General features: G+C 43.3%; 1 protein-coding gene and 1 long non-coding RNA gene across 17 annotated transcripts in view; one reads left to right on the top strand and one right to left on the bottom strand.

Annotated features, from left to right (window-relative positions):
- RGS7 (regulator of G protein signaling 7) overlaps positions 1-27,958 on the top strand; it is a 281,681-nt gene that overhangs the window by 252,079 nt on the left and 1,644 nt on the right. For 8 of the 16 annotated variants that reach the window (XM_053300907.1, XM_053300896.1, XM_053300877.1 and 5 more), the window contains 8 exons: positions 4,444-4,518; positions 7,373-7,471; positions 9,311-9,372; positions 10,757-10,867; positions 11,775-11,900; positions 12,885-13,071; positions 18,429-18,518; positions 20,890-20,943. In XM_053300907.1, coding sequence (XP_053156882.1) covers positions 4,444-4,518; positions 7,373-7,471; positions 9,311-9,372; positions 10,757-10,867; positions 11,775-11,900; positions 12,885-13,071; positions 18,429-18,518; positions 20,890-20,943 — 804 coding nt within the window. Of the gene's footprint in view, positions 1-2,562; positions 2,624-4,443; positions 4,519-7,372; positions 7,472-9,310; positions 9,373-10,756; positions 10,868-11,774; positions 11,901-12,884; positions 13,072-17,374; positions 17,743-18,428; positions 18,519-20,889; positions 20,944-21,335; positions 21,417-27,958 lie in introns of those variants that run through there. The other 8 variants (XM_053300965.1, XM_053300973.1, XM_053300918.1 and 5 more) reach the window with 6 other exon arrangements.
- Positions 19,294-21,678, bottom strand: LOC128347046 (uncharacterized). Its single transcript, XR_008317350.1, has 3 exons — positions 21,402-21,678; positions 20,724-21,103; positions 19,294-19,819 (listed from the first exon to the last, which is right to left on the bottom strand). It is a non-coding gene; the product is annotated as an uncharacterized LOC128347046 (long non-coding RNA).

The raw sequence follows: 27,958 nt of genomic DNA, 5'->3' as shown, positions 1-27,958 counted from the left end.
TCCATCAGCATGGTGAAGAAGCATTAACACACATGCTCTTCCATCACTTAGCCATAGCATGGAAAATCTGTGTGATCCTTCTCCCTTGGGAAGAATGTGAATGTTCCACAGAATAGGCTATATTGTACTGGCAATGTGGCAATTATATAATAGGTGTGCTCATGGTGGTGTGCAAATGTTTACACTTTCTTATCACACATAGAAAGGTGCTGCTGTTTTGTTAAGAGTGTGAAACAGGATTTGGTCATGTCATTGGTAAGACATCTTTTATACATGTAATATGTTCCAGGCTCAGTCACTAGCTGACATCCTGACTAACAAATTTGGACACACTGAAAAGTTCAGCTAACTCAGCTCCACTGCTGGCTCAGTGGTGGGGGCAAATTTCAATGACACCCTCCCCCTTTCCCAGGAGGCACTCTGTGCCACCTGAAAATATGTCATGCAGCCATCAGGGACATATTTTTGGGTGACACAGAGGGCTTCCAGGGAAAGGAGGGCTTATCAAAATCCCCACACACACACACACCCCAACACACACTAGCACCAGAGCAGCATTAGTATGGAACTCTTCAGAAGCACTGGTGCTGTAGCAGTTCTTCTACTGTTGCAACTCTGTTCGTTAGTCATGATGTCAGCCAGTGTCTCCGTAGCCAAAAAGATATTGGGTAGAAGAGCAAGGAAAGACCTTTTCTCAAGAGCATAGAAATCTATTGCCACTCAGAATAGACAGTGATAGATACAAAGGACCCATGATGCTTAATAAAAATAGCAGAGTCTGCTTAAAGGAAGGCACAGCTGGTGTTAATTGTACCTTAACACAAATTATTATGCCAAGGAGGTACTAACTTGGATTTAAATCAGGGCATGTCCAGAGTGTTGTTCTCCCACAATGTGTCCAAATTAGTTTGTGAAGCCTTCCATGAAGCATCAGCTTGAAACGCAGCAACTGCCAGAAGGTTTAATTACCAGTTCTTTAAGAAAAACAGATGTTTCATGGCTACAGGTTGAGCTGAAAATGCTGGACCAATAATTTTATTTTTGTACACTAGTTAATGATAGTGTTTATTCAATAAATCCATATATAGTGTTCTTGCATACAATTCTACAAGGTTCTCTTTTAAAAAGAAAAAAACTTGGATATCTATGGTCTAATCAGGTGAAAGTGATGTTCGTATAGATGGGGCTGTGAATAGTAGCTATTTCTCCCCCCTTTCGGTATCAGTGATTTACATTTGTATGTTCTCTGAGGGAGGGTAGGATGCCTCCTTGTTTTAAGAAGGCTATTATTAGACCATACTTGAAAAAAACTACATTGGACCCCTCAGAGTTAGGCAACTGTAGGCCCATCTCTAATTCCCCATGGTTGGGCAAGGTAATTGAGAGGGTGGTGGCCTCTCAGCTCTAGACAGTCCTGAAAGAAACTGGTTATCTAGACCCATTTCAAACTGGCTTTCAAGTGGGCTATGAGACTTCCTTGAATGGCCTGGTGGAGGATCTCCAATTAGGTATTGACAGAGGGAGTGTGACTCTGCTGATCCTTTTGGATCTCTCAGTGCCTTTCGATACCATCAACCATGGTATCTTTCTGGATCACTGGAGGGAGACTGAATTAGGTGGCACTGTTTTACAGTGATTCTGTTCCTACCTCTTGCAGTAGAATCTAGATGGTGTCACTTGGAGACTTTGCTCTGCAAAGCAAGAATTACTGTATGGTAGAGGTGTGCACCAAACGGATTTTGCATTTTGTTTCAAGCTCGAAATGAAACACAAAATCTTCAAAACATTTCAGGTGTTTCAAGCACCACTTTCCGGGGTGAGCTGTTCTACCAATTGGGGTTGGCGGGTAGACCAATCCGAGGCAGACCAACATACAAAGTCTAGAGCAGAGGTCTCCACTCCAGATTTGGCATGTTGACCCACCTTGGAGGACTGTTCTACCCATCACATTAGGTGAGTAGACTAGGCCTCCACCCTGAACTTATTGTGCCTGCCCACCTCAACCATTCCTCCAAGGCGGATTGACATGCTAAGTCTGGGGCAGAGGCCTGGTCTACATGCCTCATGTGGCAGGTAGTCTTCCAAGGCAGGCTGACACACTAAGTCCCGAGTGGAGGCCTGGTCTACCTGACTCAGGATTAGCGCATCAGCCCACCTCGAGGGACTGGTCAACCTGCTGACCCCAATTGGTAAACCAGCTCTCCCCAGAAAAATGGTGCTTGAAACACTGAAAACGATTTGAGCTCAAAATAAAGTAGTTTTGTTTCAAGCTCAAAACAGGCCCTTTATTTTAAGTGTGATTCTTTTCAAGATCAAAACACTACAAATGGCCATTTCAAGCTCAAATCGTTTTGAGTTCTAGTCGATTTGCACATCTCTACTGTATGGAGTTCCACAAGGCTCCATATGTCTCTAATGCTCTTTAACATCTACATGAAACTGCTGGGAGAGATCATCAGGAGATTTGGTGCAGCTTGTTATCAATACATTGATGATACCCAAATCTATTTCTCCCTATCAACTTTATCAGGAAATGGCAAAACTTCCCTAAATGCCTGACTGGAGGCAGTCATGGGCTGGATGAGGGATAAGGAACTGAAGGTGAATCCAAAACAAGAAAGAGGTACTGATTGGGGGTGGGGTCAAGACATGAGAGAGGGTTTAGATCTGCCTGTTCTGGGTGGGGTTACATTACCCTTGAAAGATCAGGTACATCACTTGGGAGTGCTCCTGGATCCCAAACTCTCTGGTTTCTCAGGTTGAGGCAGTGGCCAGGAGCATTTTTATCAGGGCAGGTGTGCTCTTTATAATGGGACTTTTATTAAGTCCCATTAGGTTTGGCTGATACATCAACTACACCGATTTCTGGAGGTATATTGCCTTAAAACAGTAGTACATATGCTGGTAACCTCCAGGCTTGAATACTGTAATGCACTCTACATGGGGTTACCTTTGTACATAGTCCAGAAACTACAACTGGTACAGAATGTGGCAGTCAGGTCGGTCTCTGGGACATCCCAAAAGGACCATATAACACCAATTCTGAAATTCTTGCATTGACTGCCCATATGTTTCTGAACGCAATATGAAGTGCTGGTCTTTAGCTATAAACTCCTGAAAGGCTTAGGTCCAGGGTACTTAAGTGACCGCCTTCTTGCCATAAATCCTTCTGCCTATTAAGATCATCTGGGAAGGCCCAGTTACGGTAGCTGCCGGCTCTTTTGGCAGCGACCTGGGGCTGGGCTTTCTCTTTTTAAATATGTTTAAAAACACAGCAACGGGAAAATGTTGGAGTTAATTGTGGCTCTGGGTGTTGAGTCTGTTGCTGTTAACCTAATGCCTGTCAGAAGGCAGAGCATGTATTTCTCACTAGCTGTACCATCATCCACGGCACCTTTATGTCAACTGCAGTGTTTATTTATTTTATTTAACATATTTTATACCGCCCAAAACTCACATCTCTAGGCAGTTTACAACAAAGCAAACAAACAGAAAAAGTTAAAACATTAGTTAAAATAAATGACAACAGAAAACTGAAAACATTAGTTAAAACAAAATAAATGATACAGTAAAACTTAAAGAATTACAACTATTGAAATTTTAAAACAATGTTAAAACTGTCAAAACAATATTTAATTAAAAGCCCGCATGAATAGATGCATCTTTAAAGACTTTTTTAAAGCTGTCAGAGATGGGGAGGCACTTATTTCAGCAGGGAATGCGTTCCAAAGCTTTGAGACAGCAGCGGAGAAGGCCTGTCCCCGAATAGCCACCAGATAAGCCGGTGGCAACTGCAGACAGACCTCTCTTGATGACCTCAATGGGTGGTGGGGTTCATGACAAAGAAGACGTTCTCTTAAATACCCAGGGCCCACGCCATTTAGGGCTTTATAGGTTATAACCAGCACCTTGTATTTTGCCCGGAAACCTGTCAGCAGCCAGTGTAGCTCTTTCAATATGGGAGTAATATGGTCTCTCCGAGATGACCAAGAGACCAACCTGGCTGCCGCATTCTGTACCAATTGTAGTTTCTGGACTACACACAAGGCCTAGTTGAAGCCTAGTGGCGTTATAAATGGAGACAGCCTTACTTGATGAAGCCATTCACTTACTGAAACTGCTCCACTACATGAGATTTTACAGATGAGAATGTTTTGAAGGCAGTGCCATCATCATCTCAGAAAGGCAACAGTTCACTTTGTTTCAAGTTAAAAACCACCTACACTCCAAATCTTTCCCTCCCCCCTCACTCTCTCCTTCATCCCCTTCATTCCTGTGCGTAGTGGGTAACTGCTCTGCTGAAGAGGCAGGAGAGAAAGCCTGGGAACAAATATGCTGATGGCTGAAGTCAAATTTCCTTAATTCAAAACCAAAATCATTTACTAAATGCACTAAATATGAAGCTGAATATATAATTTATTTCTTTTTATTTAATTCTTTTAGCCTGGATGTGTAAATACTACTGAAGTTGATATTAAAAAGTCTTCTAGAATGAAAAATCCTCACAAAACAAGAAAGGTATGTTGTCCACTTGCTACCATAGTAATCCCTTCTCTTTCCTGACAGTGCAGAAATGCATTATACGTTTTGGGAGCACTTAGATATTCACACAGAAGTAAGTCCCATTAAGTTCAATGAGACTTGCTCCAAAGAAAGTCTGAGCACACTTACTTATAGGCCTGGTACACACATTCATTCAAATATACTTTTAATGTGGGTTACCAACATTGGCGTGGTTGAGTGAATCCACAAGAAGATGAGCTCCTGGTGGCGCAGTGGTAAAACTGCTGCCCTGTAACCAGAAGGTTACAAGTTCGATCCTGACCAAGGGGCTCAAGGCTGACTCAGCCTTCCATCCTTCCGAGGTCGGTAAAATGACTACCCAGAATGTTGGGGACAATATGCTAAATCATTGTAAACCGCTTAGAGAGCTCCGGCTATAAAGCGGTATATAAATGTAAGTGCTATTGCTATTGCTATTGCTAAGATGGGAATCTCAGATTAACCTTGGGCCATATAAACCACTTTGGTGTGGGTTCACACAATTACACTAAAGTCAGTTATCATATTAAATATAGATTTGTATGATTGTGTAAACCAGGCCATAGTATCTGGTTTTATAATAGTTATTATATTAAATGTAGATTTGGATGATTGTGTAAACCAGGCCATAGTTTCAATTTCTAAAATGAAAACAAGCTTTACACTAGCCCAGAGGTTCTTAACCTGGTGTCCATGGGGCCTCTGGAGGTCCATGGGATAGGTCCAGGGGGAATCTGTGAAAAGTTAAATATTGAACAGTAGTTTTCCCGAAACATCATTTATAATGCAATATGATGTGCCGATTATGCCTCAGACTTTAATTATACCTTCACTGTTGACAAAAGACACCAGAATGTAACAGGCATTTCCCAGCAATGTGTATGAAAAGAGCCTATGAAAAGAACCTCTTATAATTTGTTACTGTCTGCAAGTTCTTTCCTGCTCCAGTTCTGAGATCCCACTGAAATTTCATAGGTCTTTTGCAGCTTCGTTTTCAGTCTTATGAAAACATATTATGTAGATGGGGTGGGGTTCCATGGGTAATACTTGGGGATTGGTGGGGGTCAGTGGGTCTGTAGATGCAAAAAGGTAAAGAAGCCCTGCTCTAGACTAGTTAATTAGCAAAACTTTTCTTAAGAACAAATCTTTCTATGCGAATATAAATGTTTGCCAGGTCTAGACTATGGGTTTGCCAACTTTAACTCCCTTAATTTTGAAGACGGGGGAAGTACTATAATGGAAGGCCAACCATGTGAACATGTAATGCCTAGCCTCCCGTTATTATAAGAGCTGGTGTCGTGCTGTGGTTTAGAGTACATTGAGCTGGCAGCCCCCACCCCCCACCTGAGGCTACCCGAGATTCTCAAAGGTGAGAATCTCAGCTCTGTCCTGCTTGCCAAAATATATATTTATTCTGCAGTGGTGCACTTTGCTGACATTTTTGCACTTGCTACAATAAATGGGTTCAAGAGTTGTAAGACCTGGCAGGCGGCAGCTTGCCAGTTGGTGGTACATGAATATAGCTAGTCATGGGATGTATCAGACCTTGCTTCCCTGGGACCCAGAATGTAACTAACTGATAGAAATTAGAAATGTGGAAGCTGTTTTCCCTATTTGATCACCACTAGCAAAGTTGTGTGAGTGATAACTGATATAGATCCTTGAACCAATCTTGTGAGAAAAACAAGTTAAAAAACAAGTTATTTTCAAATGTTTAGAAAAAGTAAATTTTAAATTCAAATTAATATTCCAGCATTAATTTTTCAAATGATTCTTATGCATAAATTCTGTCAGTACTGTATATAAGCATTCCAACCCAAGAATTAAGAAGTTATGACATAGGAAAGCTTACAACAAATATTTTTTGTCATAGGAAAGCTCACAACAAGTACCTTTGTCAAATACCTTATTTGTTTAGACTTTCACTACATTGTAAATCACTGAATTGAAGACTAGTGGTCCAACACACCATCCAGTTAAGCTGAAATACTAGGATTTAAGCCAAAAATTAGGTTGTGTTGACATTTTGGCTACAATATATGCTAATGAGCTGTGCCAAGAATTAATTAGTCATGTATCAAGTGTCTGGCACACATTGAGAAGCTGCACAACAGTAATCCCATCAAGACACTCGACCTCTTCATTTTCTTCTCTTAGTCCAGGTGTGTAAAAGCTGTTTCTAGAATATTTATTTATTTATTTATTTATAAGATTTAATATACCACCCAATCCATAGAATCAGGACGGTGTACAAACAAGAACAGCATCTGAGATTTAAAAAAATAAAAATAATAATTCAAAAAAAAATTTTAAGGATAAATGCCTGGTGGAAAAGAAATGTCTTCAATAAGATTTTAAAGACTGAAAGGGAGGAGGCAGACTGAATCTGGGGGATATCTTCTGTCATTTTCTGTTCTATAGTCTCTGATAAAATGTTAACAGGATCAAATATAACTATTTTAATACTAGACAAATCACCATTCTATCATTAACCAAGGGTGAATGGCATGCAGAAAACCAGTCAACTACATGTTCTGCCACTCATCTGCATTTGAGATGTGATAAAGTCCTCCTTTCCATTTGGCAGGAAAATACAGAAAATGAAGCTATCAGAGTGAGAGTGCTGGCCAGGGTGTAGTTTGGTCATCTATATGGACTCTACCAATGCACAAGTCAATTTATACATGCATGGTAATGTCAAACATTAAAGCAGGATGTAGGAAATTAATATACAGAATGTTTTGTACAAATATATGCACATTTAGTGTTTCAATGTACTGTATAACTAAACACTGTAAACATATTAGTTTCTCTCTATGTTTATGTATAGTCTGTCTATGGATTACAAAATGATATTCGAAGTCACAGTCCTACACACACACCAGTGCCAGAAACTAAACCACCCACAGAAGAGGAATTGCGTCAAGAGGTTTGTGAGACCATATACAGATTAAATTTCAATCCCAGCTAACTCATTCTGAAAATTATGTGTAGAATCAAAACCATATATGAAACATTCTTATCTTTCTAAATGAGGTTTCCAGAATCCCTTAGAAATATCAGATCTGGGAACATATTTCTTTCCTTCACAATGCATGGGAATTCAGATCTAATATGACTCAGAGCACACATTCACAAATCCATGGAACAATCCAATTCATGCCCAGTGTACAGAACTGTCCGTGCAGCACAGCTTTGCACTGTGAGATGAGAGCCTATGTGAAAGGCTGCCAGTGGGATGAGCATGCATAGAGAGGGAAAGGCTGGAGACAGGATGGCCCTGCGTGCCCAGATTTTCCCCACATAGTATTAAGAAGGTGTCCTAAAACATCGAAACCAATTGTTTTATCAAGAAACATACTGAGTCCTCATAGGAACTCACTATTTCTTGCTTAAATAAGAATTGGCAAATACATAACCATGGCACAAAATCCCCACTTCCAAGGCAGCATTATGTCCCCAAACCAATTTGCTGAAAATAATCACTTCAGAGCAAGTAACTTTTGTATGGGTTTTGTCGGGAAAATGGCATGGGGTGGGGGGAGAGTCTTCATGCCTTCCCCTTCCCATGCTGGAGTCTCCGCCTGGATAGCATGCCCCTGCAGCTGTTGTGTGTCAAAAAATGAAACCATTGTTTCAACAACTGAAACAATTCCTCTTCACTTCCAGGATGAAATAAACAAATTAAGCCTGTCTCTGTAATTTTATCCTTAGGCAAGCTACAAAGCTCTTATTTTCCCATCTGCAAGATGGAGATGCTAATATGGCTCTACCTTACAGGGCTATTTTGGGTAGTTGAAACACGAAGTATCATAATTACAAACGGAATACGTTAAAGGTTCAGTGTAGGGCTCATTAATTCATGGATTTCCCCCCACTAATTATATGGGGATATGGATTATAGATATGGTTTAGAGCATATACCTGTACAGGTGACAAGCACTTTGGAATCCCTGCTATTTCAATAGGAGAGATTAAGCATGTAAACTTTGATGTGTAAGATTCCAAAGTGCTTTTGAGTTACTTTAATTTCAGTGAGAGAATTAAGCATGCATTTAATCTGCAGTCCATTTCCCCTTGGATTTGAAGACAACATTCCCATATATTCTAATGGCTCTATTTTGCACGCTTGAAAGGGCATATTTAGCGTTGAATTGCACCTTCAGTCAGTTTATTTACAGGCAAGCCTCATTAATTGCGGACCCAAAATCCGTGGTTTCATGTTTCCTCAGACAGATAATTGCCACCCAGTCTTGGTATACGCAAATAAATCCAGCAATTGAAGGGTTAAGACCCATGTTAAGACCCCAGAGATACATTCTGCCCACCATTTTCAGGGCAGGAGTCATTTTGTGACCCATTTTTATGGAAAAAGGGGGAAATTTTTAGAGTTTTGGGGGCATTGCTGGGAAGCTAGGGATATACAGAGCACGATAGGGCACTCCTCCCAATTTGCCCCACTTTCAGTCCTTTTTGTCCATTTTTTCGCTGCCCAGGAACCTAACTTCCTAACTCCCATTGACCTAGTGCCCCATTATCCTTGGTTTCACTGTCGCTTCCCTTCCCATTGAACAGAACCCCTGCAGATAATGGGGTTATCCTGTATTACTATCCGTACTCCAAAAGGTTCAGGGATTAACATATAGTTCGTAAGCAGGGCTCCTATTTTCCTTAGATCAATTGAAGTTATATGTATTGAAAAGTTAGATTATCTGAAAATACAGCTGCACAATTATTTTCTTATCTCTCCTGCTTTTTGCATTTTTAGATAAAATGTGGGCAAATACAGCTAGATAGACATCGATTAAAAATGTCAAAGGTTGCAGAGAGGTATGTACATCACTATGTTTTGGGGTGTGTGTGTGTGTGTGTGTGTGTGTGTGTGTGTGTGTGTGTTTTAATGTTGATTGTTGTCAGTGCTGACATCCTGACTAGAGGAAGTTCTTATGAAATTTAGTCGTCCTTGAGGCGGGTCTCACAATCTGTGAGACCCGCTTTCGCTGAAACTGCGGGGAGAGCAGGCTAAGCCCGCTTTCCCCGCAGACGACCGGATAGGGAGCCCTGGGCGGCTGGATTGGCCGCCCACACGGTTGCCAGCTCCGTGACAGAGCTGGCGGGGGCTGGGGGGAGCGGGGGCCACGTGGCCCCCAGAAGCCCTAGTATGCCCTGCGTGAGTGCGCAGGGCATACTGGGGAGACCCCCAGATCTGGGAGGCGGCTTTTCGATCCGTGAGACCTGCTTTCAATCTGTGAGACCCGCTTTCGCTGAAACTGTGGGGAGAGCGGGCTAAGCCCGCGCACCCCGCAGACAACCAGGCAGGGAGCCCTGGGCGGCTGGATCAGCCACCCACACGGTTGCCAGCTCCATGACAGAGCTGGGGGGAGCAGGGGGCCGCGTGGCCCCCAGAAGCCCCAGTATGCCCTGCGCGAGCGCGCAGGGCATACTGGGGAGACCCCCAGAGCCGGGAGGCAGCTTTTCACCTCCCTGTCGGGGGTCTACTCACGAGTAGCCGCGGCACGGAGCCACAGCACGGCTACTCACAAGCAGATAGCCCAGGTTTGCGGAGCGCTCACTCCACAAACCCGGGCTAAGGGGCGGGCTACTTGAGCGGGTTAGCCACTCAGGAACCACCGGGCTTGCTTGCAAGCCCAGTGGTTCTTATGATTAACAAAAATCGGGCTAGGCTCTCCTAGCCCAATTTTTGTTAAGCGTGAGAATAGCCCCCTTCTGACTACTCCCTGACAGTGTCAGCTGGTGAGGGTGGCACTGTGGAGGGCAGCGAGAAGTACCTTTTAAAAAACATGAACATCTAAATAATAATAAATATACTGGCGACACCTGGAAGCTGTCAGGAGCCACGGCACCCCACCTGGCAGTAGGCCCCACCTACCTGAGCATGTAGGGTGACCGTTTGCATGTTCAGCAACACGTAATTTGATGAGTGCCGTAGGCAGGGCAGCCCCCCCTGGTGCCACCACCTCGGCATCACCCTCACTGGCCACCACTGCTCCCTGAGTTGTGCTATTGAGAAATTTAGTCAGCTGGCAGCCTATTATAGAAAGTTATTTACTATACTGTGTTGACATCTGCACACGTATATTGGGTTTTTTTCTTAACAAGTCCACCCCACCAAATAACAATTACCAGATGAAAATCAGATCCTCACATTAACTGTCATGTTATGAAAGCTCCAAATTATTATTATTTTTTTTAGTCTATTAGCTTTTACCGAGCAGTATGTGGAGTACGATCCATTTCTGGTGCCATCTGACCCATCAAATCCCTGGTTGTCAGATGATACTACGTTCTGGGAAGCAGAAGTAAGGTATGTTGTATGTTATTTGGACATAAGTCTTTTTTACAGATAATTTGGTAAGCCTTCAATTATGAAACCCTTAGGAATAAGATATATAGTTTGTCCTCATCAGGTTTAGGGTCAGCCACTACCATTTTATCATGCATATCAGAAGTAGTGCACAAAACTGTTTTTATGAAGCTAGAACTGGGCAAAGATGAGCTGGGGAAGAGTGGCATGAATGTGGACAAGTCATCCTGACCAGTGTTCTCTCTAAGAGGGATTCCCAGATGTTGTTGACTACAACTCCCAGAATCCCCCGCTGCAATGGCTTTTGTTTGGGGATTCTGGGAGTTGTAGTCAGCAACATCTGGGAATCCCTCTTAGATGGAACACTGATCCTGAAAGTATTCCAGCTTCTATGGAGCCATCTCCAGCTATATGAATGGACTAGTTTCATAGAACAGCAACACTGCAATCAACAAGCAGCACTTTCTTTGGCCAAGAAGTTGAACTGAGGCTACTTTGCAACTATCACAAAGAGCACCAGTCACCTGGCTGCGCTAACATTGTAGTCTGTGTGTGTGTTTACTTGGTGTGTGTTTACTGCTTTCTATGAAATTAGCCCTCACTGTCTACCCAAAAATAAACCCAGTAACAGAAGAAACACATGCCCCAAACATCACATATCATGGTGTGTATACCTGTTTACCCAAGTGGAGATTATCTTTCTGTAGGAAAAACTGTCATGTTTGAAGCAGTCTGTGGACTAATCCGAGCAGTTTACTATAAAATACTATATTGGATCATGGAAAACTGATAATGGAACTTTGGAAAGTACAATCTGATGAAGTACATAATATGACATTTCATCAAAACTTAAAGCCTCATCTCAGTCTGTGAAAATCTTTCCCTCCCTCCCCCCCCCTTTTTTTAGTAAAGAACCACATCAGCAAAGGGTAAAGCGGTGGGGCTTTGGCATGGATGAAGCCCTGAAAGACCCAGTGGGAAGAGAACAGTTCCTAAAATTCCTGGAGTCCGAATTCAGCTCAGAAAACTTAAGGTAAGACCATTGATGTTGTTCTGATTTACCCTATTCTAGGCATAGTGCCAGCTACTAATCTTTCTGAGGAGGCTCACTCAGCCTTCCTGAGAGTCTGGCTGGATTGTTTTGTCAGAGATCATAGTCAAATCATCCTGTTAGTCATCTCAATCCATATGGTATTTTCCCACCGTAACCAAAAGGCTTTTTTAAAGATATAAATTGGCAAAAATAAGGAAAAATAAGTCATGTGTTTGTTTTTACATTATGTCGAGGAATTTGACACCGTCTTTCAATATAAATGATCCCCAAAGCAACTTAGAATGGATAACGATACAAGAATAGACAGCATCCTTTTGTCCTCCAGCTAATGGCACAGGCTTAGAGTGTGGGCTTCTGCTCAGTTCTGCCTTCTCAGAGCAACTGCTATTTGGGACAGAGGGTTCTTTTTGGCAGAAGAGGCTGCAGGCTCCTGTCTGCTGTTCCTTCTCTGGGTGGTTTGCTGCAACCAGGCTGATCTTTTCCCTTGTCACTGACCTGGGATGCTGGAGGTACAGCCTCCAAGTGGTCCTTAGTCCTCGGACGGAAGATATTTGTATCCCCGTTTCCATGATTCTGGCATCATGTTCTTAAGGATTTTACTAAAAGTGCACAACAGTGTTTAAAAGGCATCAGCTATGATGGAGTGGCTTTTATAAAGCAAGCAGGGTACTTTTGATCATGTTGATATTTTATAGTCTATGCAGGAAAGAAAGCAAGGAAGCACTGGTTCCGTGACAGGAGCAAATTAACAGCACTTCTAGACTAACTGCAGGAGTACACTAGAGAAGGGGCAAATTTTGATGACCTCCCCTTCTTCAGGAATCCCTCTCTAGTGCAAACAAATTCTTCTTCAGCATGAATATGTACAAACAAATTGCTTCACTGGCATAGGCTGTTTTATGTAATTCAAATTGCTACTGAATTCTGACTCCATAACTGACATTTCTATGTTTTGCTGTGCAGGTTCTGGTTAGCAGTTGAAGAGTTGAAGAAGAGGCCAATAAGGGAAGTCCCTGTCAGAGTACAGGAAATCTGGCAAGAATTTCTTGCTCCCGGAGCACCGAGTGCCATTAACCTAGATTCAAAAAGTTACGACAAAACTACACAGAATGTGAAGGAACCAGGGCGGTATACATTTGGTGATGCTCAGGTTAGCAGAATCAGCTCATGTAGACATATCCAAATATATCGCCAGCTGAGGAGATGCCTAGCAGTGAAAACTAATGACTGGTTTTTCAGTCAGTTTTCGCTTCCATTCTTCTAATTGTATAATGGGCAGAAAGTACAGTATTTACACAACAGGTCAAAGAACCTGGCTAATATGATACACAGTATAACGAGGGTGGAGCAAGAGCTCCATTCTCACAAGCAGCCTAAAAACTAGGTGTGAGCAAGACATGGGGAGCAAGGCAATGTTTGTTCCTCTCCTCTCCCCACAAAAACCCTTTTCACTGCCAGGAATATGTCCCTGAGGGCTCTGCAGCCTTCATGGATATATTTCTGGACAACAAAAATCACTCCACCCTTTTTTTGCTCCCCTCCCCACAAAAGCCCTTTTTGTTGGCAGGAAGGAGAATTGACAAAAACCACTCCACTCTATTGCACATGCTCTGCTGCTCGATAAGACATTACCTGAGCTCAGAGCAACCTTGCTTTGTAAGGATGCAACTCCTTTACAGCTGTGGTTGACTACACATCATGTGGGCCAATATGTACCGGAGAAGATGCTACACTGGCACTCATTCCTACAAAAAGATTGGCCACAACTATCTGCTTCTTATTACCACAATCTGCAGGCATAGCTTAGTAGCAGAGCACAGTTTCTGCATACAGAAGGCCACAGTGAAAGCTAAGAAAGACCCCTGAAGGACTGTAAACGTCACTTTACACAGTAATGAGTTAAATGGACCAATGGTCATTATAAGGCAACTTCATATGGTCAAGTTATTATTCTGGAAAAACAATCCCCAAGATAGCGTAAAAACAATTTATATCTAATAGGATAGCATAAAACAAGCTCATTTTACTTCTGAACCCTTAAGCTTTCAAGACATATACAATAAATTGTAATTTCCTTTTGTGCCACTAGATGGCTGTCTTTATTCATTATTTCCAATGCAAGTATTCCTATTGGTCCTCAGAGCAGTAGTTGATGTGTTGGTGCAGAAGACTGGGTTGAAGTGTTAGTCTGTGTCAGTGGCTTAAGATCATTGGTTACAGTAATGTTGTATTCTATCCAGTAATCTTTTATATTTTGTTGTTTAGAAGTTTGTCCCAGTGGGGATCCTGAAGTGTTGGGGGGGGGGGGGTCGTGGAGTCAGAAAGGAAAAGGGAGGGAAAGGAGGAGAAAATGGAGTTGTTTCTGAATAAACTCTTGGTTAAATCTACATAAGATTGCTTTGTGTTTGTAAGGGAAGCAGCTATAAAACAAGTAAGATGCATTCTTTGGCTTTTAAAAGGTAGAATAATTAGCAATTGTAGTTCTAGTCTGTAGAAATAAGCAATTGCAGCAACCAAATACCTAAAGAGAAGAGAGAGATCTAAGAAAACACAAGGTGATTTTGTCTTCAGATGTTTTTCAACACATTTGTTCTTACATTTAACATTTTTCATGTCTTTGCCCACCATCTCTTTTGGCCCTTGCCTCTTCTTATATGTGACATTTACTCATCCAGCTCTTCCACCTTCAGCTTCCCAAAGGTCTTTTGCTTTCTCATAAGCAACCTTCTGTTATCCTATGCCTGGAACTCGACAAGACATTGGCTGAGCTCAGAGCATCCTAGGGATGCAGCTTCTTTACAGCAGTAGTTGACTGCACATCATGTGGTCATTATTTTCAATGCAAGTATTCCTATTGGTCCTCACAACAGAAAACTGGGCTGAAGTGTTCAATGTTAGTATAAGTCAGTAGCATAGACTACTGACATATAGTAGTACTAGTAACTTTAAGCCCGTTAAATTAACGGGCGCTAGTAGACCGCTATTGCATTCTCTGGCCCTCCTCTGGGCGAGGCCGCGGCTTCCCCTCCCTCCCACCCCACTCTCTTGCCCTCCCTCCCCCTTTCTACCGCTCTCTCTCACCCTCCCCTCCCTCTCAGCCTCCTGCCCCAGTCCATCCTGCCCTCCCTCCTGCCCCAGTCCATCCTGCCCTCCCCCCTGCCCCACTCCTTCTGGCCCTTCCCCCTCCCCCTGCCACAATCCCTCTGGCCCTCCCCCCTCCCCCTGCCCCCCTCCCTCTTGCCCTCCCCCTCCCCCCGCCCCACTCCCTCTTGCACCACATCCTCTGGCCCTCCTCTGGGTGAGGCGGCGGCTTCCCTCCCCTCCCACCCCACTCTCTTGCCCTCCCTCCCCTTTCTACCCCTCTCTCTCACCCTCCCCTCCCTCTCAGCCTCCTGCCCCAGTCCCTCCTGCCCTCCCCCACCCCAATCCCTCTTGCCCTTCCCCTCCCCTGCCCCACTCCCTCTTGCCCTTCCCCCTCCCCATGCCCCCTCCCTCTTACCCTTCCCCTCCCCCATGCCCCCCTCCCTCTTGCCCTTCCCCCTCACCCTGCCCACTCCCTCTTGCCCCTCCCCCTCGCCCCACTCCCTCTTGCCCCTCCCCCTCTAGCCATCTCCGCCCTCCCCCGCCGCCGCCTCCTGCCCGGGCTCACCGCCTCCCACACAGCAGCATTCGCCTCCCCCACGTCCGAGCGCGGCTGGCCTGATGGGCTGCCGTCTTCCCGGGTGGCAGGGCCTGAGCCGAGTGGGCTCTCTGTGTTACCTCAGGGCCGGTCGAGGGAGGCCGCCAGGCCCCGTTCTTCACCGCGCCCTGCCGCCGCCGATGCTGCCGGAGGCCACAGGCCTGGCACCCACCTGGGCCATGCCCGGAGTCCCTGCCGCTCCTCCAGGGTTCGCCTTTTTCCTGCTCTCCTCACCACCACCAAGCCAACGGGGGAAGGGCCGCCTCCACCTCCTCGCTGTCGTCTTCTCGGGTGCTGCGGCTTCCCCCACCTTCCCTACCCGGTGCCCTCACAGAGGCTGCCTCCTCGCCGCTGTTGCCGCCGCCGTGGCCATCTTCCCAGCAGGCAGGGCTTTGGGCCGGGGCCCATCATTCCCAGCGGGCGGGACTTTGGGCCGGGGCCTTCTCCTCAGCCTGCCACTGCTGACCTCCCCAGCTGGGCCCAGGCCCCCGCCACCGCCGGCCTCCCCTTTCCGGGGCGGCCAGACCGCCAAGGTCCTCCCGGCCGGGTCATTCGCCTCCTCTGGCCGAGGCCGCGGCTCCACCGCCACCTCGGCCGTTCCATGTCCTCTGGCCGAGGCCGCGGCTCTGCCACCGCCTCAGCCAGCTTCCCCCACCCGGCTTCAGCGGTGGTCGCTTCTTCTCAGCCTGCCGCTTGTCCTTCTCTCAGCCAACATGGCATCCGGCGCCGGCGTCCGTGTCTCCCTTGGCTCTTCTGCGCACGCGCACCACGCATGCCCAGAACAGCCGAGGGAGACACAGACGCAGACACCAGAGACACGGACGGACACGCCAGGGATCTTATTATATAGGATGTCATATAGTATAGTGTGACCTTCTATATAATATATAAGTATGCGTGGACTGTTCATACTGCTTGCTCCCAGGTCTTTCTCTGGCCAATGGCTTTCTAGAGTAGGCGGAATGCCATGCCTCCTTTCCCCCTACCACCACACATGTGTGGTGTGTGCTTCTAGAACCTTTCATTTCAATGGGAAAGAAACATTTATTTTTTAAAAATATTACTGTTATTTTTTTAACTTGTTTTCAGGGGGTCTTCCGCAAGATCACCCAGCTGGTGGCCTCCCTCCATCCCTCCCTGCCCTGCCCACCCTCCTGGCCAGAAAGTAGCTGCAGAGGAGATGGGGAGAGCAAGCCAGCCAGGTGGGCACATACAGTAGATCCTTTTTTCTTTCTCCCCCCCCCCACCCCCGGGTGGTTGGTGGTCTTGTGAAAGACCACCAACTCAGCAAAGATGGTGGTCTTGCTGGTGTTTTGCAAGATCACCTAGCAATTTTTTTAAATGCAAAGAAAAAAGTTGTCGTTCTATCACTATGGCCCCTCCATACATCTCAGAAGAAATGTCAGGGTACTTCAAAGTATCCAAAAACACCAACATAGAAAATGGAACTTTTTAGCATGGGGATAATTTGGGCAAAGCTTCGATGTGCAGGGGGAAATCCACATCATATATGGACTGCTCCCCATAACTCTCAGGGACTTCAAGGTAAATCTCCCCAATGTGTGAATGCAACCCACCACTCCTGGGGAAGTAAATTTGCTCTCTGAGAAATTCGCTGCTGCGGGCATGCATCCTTTGGCTGTTTAGAAGCTCATCATACCATTTTGCATTGTTATTCTCCTGTTATTCTTCAAAGTACAACTACCTCCTTTATTTTGATGTAAAATTTTGTAAAATGTAAAATTTTGACATTTGCTATTTCTTTTATACATAGTAAAGAATTGCTGCAATATTCATACAAAAATGCTTGGGGCATACTCACTAGCTCTCTCATATTGGGCATGCAGAAATGGATTTGCAGTGGATCTGATTGGTGAATGGATCTTCACCAATCCATATGACATTCCTTAGGTACTGGTGTACTGTTGAATGCCATTCATGTTCCTACAAGTGGAACTCAAAGCAGTGGGTCACCTCTTGTTTTCTGTGCATACACAAAATTGTTCTTTAGCTGGTCCACAAATGCAGTGTTTCTCCCTTGCATGGACAAGGTTTGCTGTATTGGGGAAACTCTAGTTTATAGCCTGCTAGGTAATGCTTAAATTAGTATTAAAACAAAGACTCCACTCTAGCACATCCTAACCTTATGGCCCTTGATGAGCCTGTCCCAACCTACAGACAGGAAACGTTGACCACATAGACATTTTGAGGCAATATGCCCATTGGTTCAAAGCATAATATTTTTCCTGCAGGATACAAGTGATCTGAATTCATGCTGTACAAAACACAGTGGTTACAGTATCAGCAACCTATGGCAATGGTTAAATTTTTTGTGTGTAAGACAAAGTGACAGGCGCTTATGGAAACCATTAAGTGACCAACTCATTCCTAAATCCCCTGAAACTCTTGCAGATGAAGTATTCATTTCTTGAAATGCAACACTGATAACACTCAAGACTCCTACAATTATTTTTTCTATGGCTTTTTGTTGCAATGACACTTAGCCAGTGCTAGATGAAGGAGACCATTCCCACAGCCCTTAGGATGTTGTGGTAGGAGATTGTGGGTTGTTTGGCCCCTCTGATTTAAACTAGACCTTTAAATATTTTCTGCAATAGCTCTCATTTTTCATACAGAAGCTTTTACCCAGTGTAGCAGAAGCTTAACAGCAGCAGGACCATACTCATATCCATCGACAAAAATTCATATACTGTAACATATAAATGTATACCATAATACTATACTGTCTCTTTTGCTGTACGCTGCTGAAAAGTGATCTTGTTTTGAAAGCGTGTTTTAAACTTTCAAATGTTTTTAAAATATTTTAGGAGCACATTTACAAATTGATGAAAAGTGATTCATATCCACGTTTTATACGATCCAGTGCCTACCAGGAACTACTACAGGCCAAGAAGAAGGTATTGGTCCATCTTGTCTATGTATTTCCACTATTTCAGTGGTGGCTTCTCCTTGCCCCCAAATGGGCTACTTTCTCTCTTTGGTTAATTCAGCTGCATATCTGGTAGGTGAAGAGATTAGTTACATTTTGAGCATCACACAAAACCTGGATGGGACAATGCATGTATTTATTTTCCATCTTTGCATGCCAGAATAAGTTGAACTAACTGATTTCATTTTGACAATCATATTATACAACTCTTCTAGAAATCAAAGGACTAAATCAGGGCCAGATGACATTCATTCTAGACTATTTAAAGAATTTGAACGTGACATTTATAATGTATTATTATTCAGAATATTACTGATATTTTAGCAAAAAAGCAATGTATCATTAAAATAATCTTCCTTATGAGATAACTGAAAAATAGTCAATGGAACACCAATATTTCCAAAAGGATGTAGAGGGGATCTGAAAAGTTATGGACCTGTCAGCAAAACCTGTGTCCCCTTAAATTGATAGAAAGTATTGTTAAAGCTAGAATCTTTAAATTTGGGGAAGAACAAGCTTTGTTGAGCTCATATTAGCACGGCTTCTGCAAAGGAAACTACTATTTATATTTTAAAAGAGAATTCATCATGCTACAAACAAGAATAATATGATAGACTTCGGCTAAGATTATTTTAAGCTCACCACCTCCATAATGGTCTGCCCCGAGGCTGCTGTAGACTTCAAAGGGAGCCCCAATGCTGTTTTGAAGCAGCGATCGTAGAAATTGCATTGCCAGAAGTTGCAAATGGGGAAACCTGTGGAATAGGGGAACAATGGAGAAACCTGCAGAAATGCAGTTCCTGCAATTGCTGCTTCAAAACAATGTCAGGCTGCCTTTGAAGTCCACAGCAACCCTGGAGTGGACCACTATGGAGGTGGTGGGCTGCACATCATGCCAGCCAGTATATATTTTCGGATTTTCAAAAAGTTTGGCAAAGCTTCTCACGAACAGCTCCTTAGTACAATTGGAAATCATGTGATAGGATAAGTCTTATGATTGAGTTGATTAGCCACCGCCCTCTCAATCATCTTGCCCAACCAAGGGAAATTGGAGGCCCTCTTATAAATATCCATTACTGCTCATTGAATAACATTGAGGCTGGACTCAGAGGTGTGGATCTCAGAATTATTGGGTGGAGACAGAATAAGCCACAGCCAGCCTTCTTAACTGAGCCTCGAAAGAAATGTTCATGTCAAGACTGAAGCTTAAAATTCATGGACAGAGTTCTTTCTGCAAATTTTCTGTCATCCCATTGACATTCATTGTCCCTAAAAAATCAAGTTTATAGAATCAATAGCAAATATATGTATAGAACAGTATTTCCCAACCACTTTTCATCCCGAGGCACACTTATATCTAAGAACAGAAACAACAACACCCCCCCCGCCCCCTCACCTTTTTGGCGGGTGGCAAATCTGCAGCATTTTTTATTTCTGCTCCCTTCCTCCTCCAGCCTCGCATCCGTCCACATGCATAAGGGAGCCAGTCAGTGCCCCTTGCATCTCTGCTGGTGCAGAAGGGAGTGAGTCAGCTCCCAAAGTGGGTTGATCAGTCTTCCTGCTTATGGAGCTGACTCCATCCTTTATTCACTTGGACAGATGCATCTTTCCTAGTGCATTATGGGGCAAGTTAGCTCTAAAAGTGAGGAGTTCAAACTCCCCACTTTTGGAGCTGGTGCAGAGCAAGTCAGTGCTGCATGTTGGTCAGGAGACACTGTGCTAGAGCACTTCAAGGGGAAACTACTGTGCTCTTGGTATATCAAATAAATAGAGAGGCAGGACAAGGCAGAGGCTCTATAAATGAAGCTTTTGGCTTCTGCAAATGTCTGTTCATTGAATCACCCATGCCTCATTGTTTTTCTTTAATTTCCTTTAAAAATATTGTATCATGTTTTTGTGCTTTACAAATATTCCTTACTAAAGGCTCTGTGTCAGCCATCCACTCAGTGATGCCTGAACAGTGCAGAAGCACTATTCATGCACTCCTGAGTACTGGATGTGGGTTTCCCCCCCCTCCACACCCTTTGGAATAAGTGGGACCATATTCAGGAAGGCAGTCCAGACCCATTTGCCTGTTTCTGTGTCTAGATTGCCCTTGTTGGATCAGGGCAAAAGGCTACCACATCACACCCCCCCCCCCCATTTCTTTTTCTGTGAGCATTTGCACCCTCACCTCCGCTTGCTTTTACTTTGTGACTTATACATGAGCTTTGTGTTTTGTCAGTCCATTGCTTCATTGTTGCTTTTCTTTTCCTGCTCTGTTCTTTTTGGCCTTTTTTTTTCTTTTTTCTTTGGTTTGGTTTCCTTTCCCTTTTTTATTTTTTTTCTTTCACTTTAAGTTTGGAAACACATTGGATCGCCGAACATCTTTTGAGAAATTCACACGCAGTATGGTAAGTTTATAACTTTGTGAGTTAACAGATCTTCCTTGGATGTTGTTTGGGTGACACTGTACTCAAGTCAACAAGTGCCACTTTAACACAGGCTCCACCCAAAGCATTTGGAACAGCTGTAGCGTCTTAAGTAGGCAACATGTCCACATCTACTCTTTTTCTGGAAAAAATGTGTATCATTTGCTTTTTTAAAAAAGAGAGAGAATCAAGTATATATTAATTGGATGGCTTCCTTTTCACTCTACATTTTCTTACCTAAAGCCATCATTTTTTTAAAAAATGTTGCAAATGTTTAGGATTTTTTTTTTCATAAAAAGAATGTGACTGCCTTTGGATCTCTTTCAACATTGTGCAAATTCAAACTAAAGCATTCAACACATTTATTTTTGTAGGGCAGAAACATCCCAATTTTCCCATGCCATAAAAACTGTACACCAACAATGAGGGCGAGCACTAACCTGTTATGAAAAGAGGTAGAAAGATCTTGGCTTCTACTCCAATTTGTTGACATTGTCTGCTGAATCATGTGCATTACATGTGCGCAGGTGTGTGGGTGTGTGTGTGTGCGGGTGTGCATAAATGTGATGTACTGTGGCTTTTGCGGTGACAGCCAGTTAATGGAGTTGTGTGTGTCGAAATGATAATTTACAGAGCATCAGCAAAGATCATGGTTTTTGTTTGCAGTTTCTTCCTAAAGAATCAAGAAACCATAGTACTGAATCACTAATAATCCCCAAAGAAGGCTTAAAATACAATCTAAAATACATGGAAGTTTTGGAAAGGATAATGTTAACAGGTGGAATTCATGAGCAACATGATCCAAAGTTATCTTTGGTGCTTGCATACTAAAACAAAATAAAGATGGGATGGGGCGGTAAGTGACTGATAGGAAATATATGTTACAAAGCAATGTAGCATACAATGTAAATTTAATAATTAAAATGGATTTATGGCTCTTTATTTTGCCTCCCATAGCCTATTCCCTTTCTATGGGCCTTGCTCAGCAAGATTTTTGTGAAGTATGCCACTTGTTGCTAGCCACATAAAAACAAATAATTAGCAGGGAGTTTGAAACAAAAACCCCTATTTTTGCCTGGTGATTTGGCCACAGCATGTTACTCTGTGACTTCTGTATCATCTGGTGGTGTGGGGTGGGGGAAAGTCTATAACACCAGTATTATAATAACTGGAGCCATGTAACTGAACTCTCTTATATAAGCATGTTTAAATTATGAAACATAACTTGACCTCTGAGCTATAGAGATTTCTTCTTTTGCAATGGCTGTGAGAATGGTCACCACATACCTGCTGCACCATGCTGTCCAACCTTTTCTTCTCCCAATCTGTGCTAGCACAGGCAGGCAGCCCCAGGGACATTGGGATCAAATTACAATATGGCCAAATGATATCATTGTCAACATTATTTGGACTGTCTGTAGCAGTCAGAAGAGGTTCTGGTTGTGTGGTACCCAGATCTGAAGTATTCCTTAGATTTGTCAAGGTTTGTTTGCTTGCCTTGGCATGAGGGAATTGGGGATGTGCACAAATCATTTTTTTAATTTCAATTTGTGCCCAAAACAAATCACCCCTGATTTGTTTTGTATCAAAATCTACCCCACCCCCCCGCAATCACTCCAGATTCGATTTGTATTTGCTTTGATTCAATTTGGATTCAGACTGATTCAAACCACATAACAAGGTACTAGCGGCACCTAATCTGGGTGCTGGGTAGGTCCCCATGGGTACCACCTACTACCCAAATTTCATGGCAGTGGGACACTTGGTTGATATTTAATGATTATTTTTAGTTTTTACTGATTTTGAACATTTCCACCATCGGAAACAATGGGGATTCTAATTTGCTATATCCTAACCCTAATGCAGATCCCTCCCTCTCTTTCTTTCTTTCTTTCTTTCTTTCTTTCTTTCTTTCTTTCTTTCTTTCTTTCTTAAAGCTAAGCTCTAGCCCTTGTAGAAGTGGAGTTATGGAGCAAAATGTGCGGTCATTATTTTTCAAGTGTTTGGATTCTTTGGTGTATAATAACTTTTCCTCATAATGAATCCCTATGAGGATTCATTGCACCCCTTCATTTCTTCTGTTCATTTTGACGGTCACTTGACTGTGCCAACTGTCAACTGCCATGTGCCAACTATACCCCACATCCCACCCCACCTGCAAGGCAGTGGGGTACTCATTTTAATTTTTAGGAATATTAAAATGTTTAGAAGCTTTGGTGTCTAATAACTTTTCTTCATAAGGAATCCCTATGAGGATTCATTATATGGCTTCATTTCTTCTTTTCATTTTGAGTATCAGTGGACAGTGCCAGCTGTCAACTGCCATGTGTCAACTACTGAGCCATGTATCAAGCCCTGAGCCTTTTTGGAAGGGTGGCATACAAATAAAATAAATAAAATAAAATAAAATAAAATAAAATACACCGCCCCCGCGCACACACACACACACACACACACACACACTGGGGTACTCAGTTTATTTTTCTGGTATTTTTGAAGTGTTTAGATTTTTTGGGGTCTTCATTACACACCACCATTTCTTCTGTTCATTTTGACCCCACTGCTTTGCCCATGGGGTGGGGAATTAGTGGCATCCCATATTCCAACTAGCCCCCAACCCACAAGCCACCGGGTATATATATTTATATTTTAGGAATTTTTGAGGTGTTTAGACTCTTTGGTGTGTAATGAATCCTCATTGGGATTCATTATGAGGAAAGGTTATTAGACACCAAAGAGCCTAAACACTTGAAAAAAAATCCAAGCGCATCAACTGAGTAGTACCCCACTGCCTTGCAGATGGGAGTGGGGTACAGTAGACACTGTCAAAAAGACAGTCAAAATGATTAGAAGAAATGAAGGTGTGTAATGAATCCTCATAGGGATTCCTTAAAGGAAAGTTATTATACACCAAAGAATCCAAACACTTGAAAAATAGTGACCACACATTTTGCTCCATAACTCCACTTCTACAAGGGCTAGAGCTTACCTTTTTTAAAAAAATGAAAGCTGGGAATCTGGAGGAATTAATAAGAGGGATCTGAATCATGAATCACAATGGACCACAGGGGTGATTTGTTTTGTCTCCAAATCACCTGAATCAGCTAGATTCGGGTACAAATCAATTTGTACCCAAATCATTTTGCACATCCCTAGAGGGAATTGCATCAGCCCAGAAGGTCTGTTGGTCACATTGTAAAGAACCAAATGAAAATAACATTTCCAAACAATACTGATGCTGTGTTGGGACTGAAGTTGGTAAGAACTTCATGGAAGGAAGTTTCCAACTCATTCATGTATGTATGTATTGTTAGATTTTTATATCGCCTTTCATTAAAGCAACCTCAAGGCGGTTTACAAAACATTTAAACAATATAAAACTATAAAACAGTTACACAGTAAAAATATTAAGTTGGAATATAAAAATACAAATCTAATTTATCATATTTTTATACTGCTTGAGATGTACATCTCTAGGTGGTGTGCACAATTTAAAATATTTTAAAGTCAACACAGATTAAAATACATGACACAATAAAAACAATAGCATAAAACAGTTAGTAAAACAAATTATTAAAATTGATTCTAATTCAAAGCCTGCAAGAACAGGAGAGTCTTGAGGGTCTTCCTGAAAACAGAGGAGTTGTGCTTATTTCAGCAGGGAGCATATTCCTAAGCCCCGGGGCAGCCACAGAGAAAGCCCAGTCCTGTGCTGCCACCAAACGAGACAGTGGCAACTGTAACCAGACCTTTCCAGAAGATCGTAACCGGCGGCAGGGTTTATGACAAAGGAGGCGTTCTCTTAAATAGCCTGGACCCAAGCTGTTAGGGGCTTTATAGGTAATAACCAGCACTATGTATTTCACCTAGAAACATATTCACAATGATATGAAAGGAACAGTGATGAGAAGAAATCTATCAAATGCACAAGTTGCAGTGTTCTCTTTTTGTTAGCATTTATTCCCTGATATAAAATATGTTTCAGGATGGTTGGAGAAGAGTCATGGCCTGTTAACAAGTGGTTTTTCTCCTTAACCAACCTAATGATAATAAAATGGTAATAGATATTGAGCTCAGTACACCTAGCTTTAAATATATAGCCCAGTTCTATAAACCCAGTTACAGCATCTTTGCCATGCCTCCACATGGGCTCAGGGTCACCACTTGCCACGGGGTTGCCAAGGACCCAGACAGGCCTTGTTCCCTTCACAATGCTTCCTTTAAAAGCACCGCCCTGTGCCCCATACAAGTCATCGGAATCTTGTTAGTCCATGCCCTCATTGAGTTCTGGCCCCTCATCACTGGCCAGCTGGTTATAGAACCCCCGGCACTCGGGGCAAGTCTTGCAAAATCTCAGCCTGAAATCTTGCGGGACCTCCCCAAGCTGCCACAAGATGTCCTCACCAGCCCACAAGGTCTTGCTTGCAACAGAGTCTGTCTCACCATCTCCCTGCCGGGGCCAGCACAAGTGACCACAGGTAGACTTGTTGCGGTCGCTATTCCCTAACAGGGTAAGCGCTGCCTCAAAGAGTTTCTTGCCATAGTCAGCAGCCCAATCTTCCTGGCCCTCCTTCCCCACTCCCAGGGTTCCCTCACAATCTTCCTCCACCTGTCACCTGGCTTTTACAGGCATTCTCCCAGACCAGGGGTCTGGAGGCAATTCCCACCTGTGGAACTCCAGTTGATGCTGGACTACAACTCCCATCACCCCCAGCTATAATTTATAATGGCTGGAGATGATGGGAGTTGTAGTTCACCAACATCTGAGTACCACAGGTTGGGAACAACTGTCCCAGACCACTCTTTGGCCCAATGCATAGAAGGTTTCTCACCTTCTGGGCTTATATTTGCATTACATAGCAATGGGGTACACTACAACCCCAAATACTCAAGTAACAAGCCAGGCACTTAACACAGCAGTACTTCTATTCAGCCTATCTCAATTTTCTAAAACAGTTGGATCATGCATAATATGTTGGTGTTTGGGGGGGCTCTCTGATCAGTAAGAATTAACTTGGCAGAGTCAGAGTCCATGCCAGCGGTAAATCAAAGATCATTTCAGTTTATTTCAGAATTTAATAATGTATGCATTTTGTAGTATCAAATCATTTATTGTATGGCTGAACACACTGGAAGGAAAATATAGGATGGCATATGTGGTGTAAATGTAAGTGAATACATAGTAAAAAAAGAAAAGAAAAGAGGAACCAGGGTTGTAGAAATGATCTTACCTGAAGAATCCCAAACAAACGTTTTCTCTGAAAGCCTCCATTTTAGAACATAGCTTGCTAATAACCAGTACATCATTTGCCTTCTATTACCTGTACAGCATTTGCCTTTCTTGTAAAGCTCTAGAAATCACTGCTGCCTAACAATTGTTGGGGCTGTTCACATGGCCACAAGTGCAGTCGGGTGGGCAGGGGGGAAGGCAGGGTTCAACCTACCTTCCTCCAAACAACTGCTCACATTCTGGGCGGCATGCAAAACATGCACCCACATGACCTGCGTTGCTGAGAGTAGCGTGGATGAATCTCCATCCTGCCCCTGGCAGCACTGGTAAACATAGGCTGGGACTCGTCGTCCCGGCCTCCGTGAATCCTACAATGCTGTGTATGACATGCATGCTGCACTGGAGGATTCCCACAAGAGACGGGCACTCTAGGTGCCCATCTCTGTGTGCGGCCAGGCTAGTAATAGCCTGGTTTGCACATGAGCAGGTAGCCAGGGGTAAGGGAGAACTCAGCTAACAGCTGGGCTTCAAAGCTGGACTAGGTGGTGCTGGCTCACCAGGATCGGGCCCAATCCCAGCGGTTCTCATGCGCAGCGTAACCTGGGCTAGGCTGTGCATGGGAACAGCTTCATTGTATTGTACTAGGAGCCATTCACACATTAGCTTGTTTTCACATAATGACAGCAGTTACTGTGTTGTCTGATAGGCTCATTATATATTGGCTCTTGCCATGATTGTTAGTTATACAGTAACCATCAATGGAGAGTATAGCTGTGATGAACTTATAACCATGCAAAATTGAAATCAGTGGATTGTCTAAGTACATTTAAGTGATATCAGCATGAACAACAAATTGCAAGTGTTGATCATTATGCAATAATGGATAGATTGTATTGTAAAAGTGCCATACTACTTGTAGAGCTCAAATGAATTTGAAACATAAAATTTGAGTTGCTAAATACACTTTGTATCTAAAAAATATCACACAAAAAATTTCATTAGTGAGGGTTAGATTTTAGTGGTAAAACCCACATCTTGGTTGCTGTCTCTGGATCATTGCCACTGAAATTGGACAACGATGATCAACATTTTGACTGAGAGATCTGAATAGGCCACTGGAATTCAAATGACATGGTTCTGAAATATTTTGAAATTCAGCTTGATAATTTCAAATGGGTACAATGCATGGTATTTTACATGGAGGATCAAGCTTTGTTCATCACTGGGTTTGCTCAGAGTATTCAAATACAGGTCCACACATGCAAAGACATCACTTGATGACTGCCACTTGTCTTTGTGATCTGATTCCATTGAAAAAAGCCTTGCATTTGAGGTTATATGGAAGTTTCCCCTGGGAGTTATTCACACATGGCTTCATGCCACGGGGTATCTGAAGGGCAAATCTACTTCACAGCAGATTCACAGATGTCTAATTCGGGGGATTAAATTGACAGTTCACATAGGGTCGGCTGCTCTCAGCCTTCCATCCTTCCGAGGTCGGTAAAATGAGTACCCAGAATGTTGGGGGCAATATGCTACATCATTGTAAACCGATTAGAGAGCTCCGGCTATATAGCGGTATATAAATGTAAGTGCTATTGCTATTGCAATCCCTGCAGATCTGTTTCCTGTGCATGTTCCCACTACGTGCTCCTGTTTTTTTTATCTAACCAATCCCATCCCAGGAGGAGGTGAGAGAGCTTTTTTTTGGGGGGGGGTAGTTTGACAGCTGGCTACGGAAGACCGCAAGACCAGTTGCCAATAACA

The sequence above is a fragment of the Hemicordylus capensis genome, chromosome 1 (assembly GCF_027244095.1).
Source record: "Hemicordylus capensis ecotype Gifberg chromosome 1, rHemCap1.1.pri, whole genome shotgun sequence".
NCBI classification, from domain to species: domain Eukaryota; kingdom Metazoa; phylum Chordata; class Lepidosauria; order Squamata; family Cordylidae; genus Hemicordylus; species Hemicordylus capensis.
Note: the sequence above shows the minus strand (reverse complement) of the source record. Positions and strands in the feature narration are given on the sequence as shown.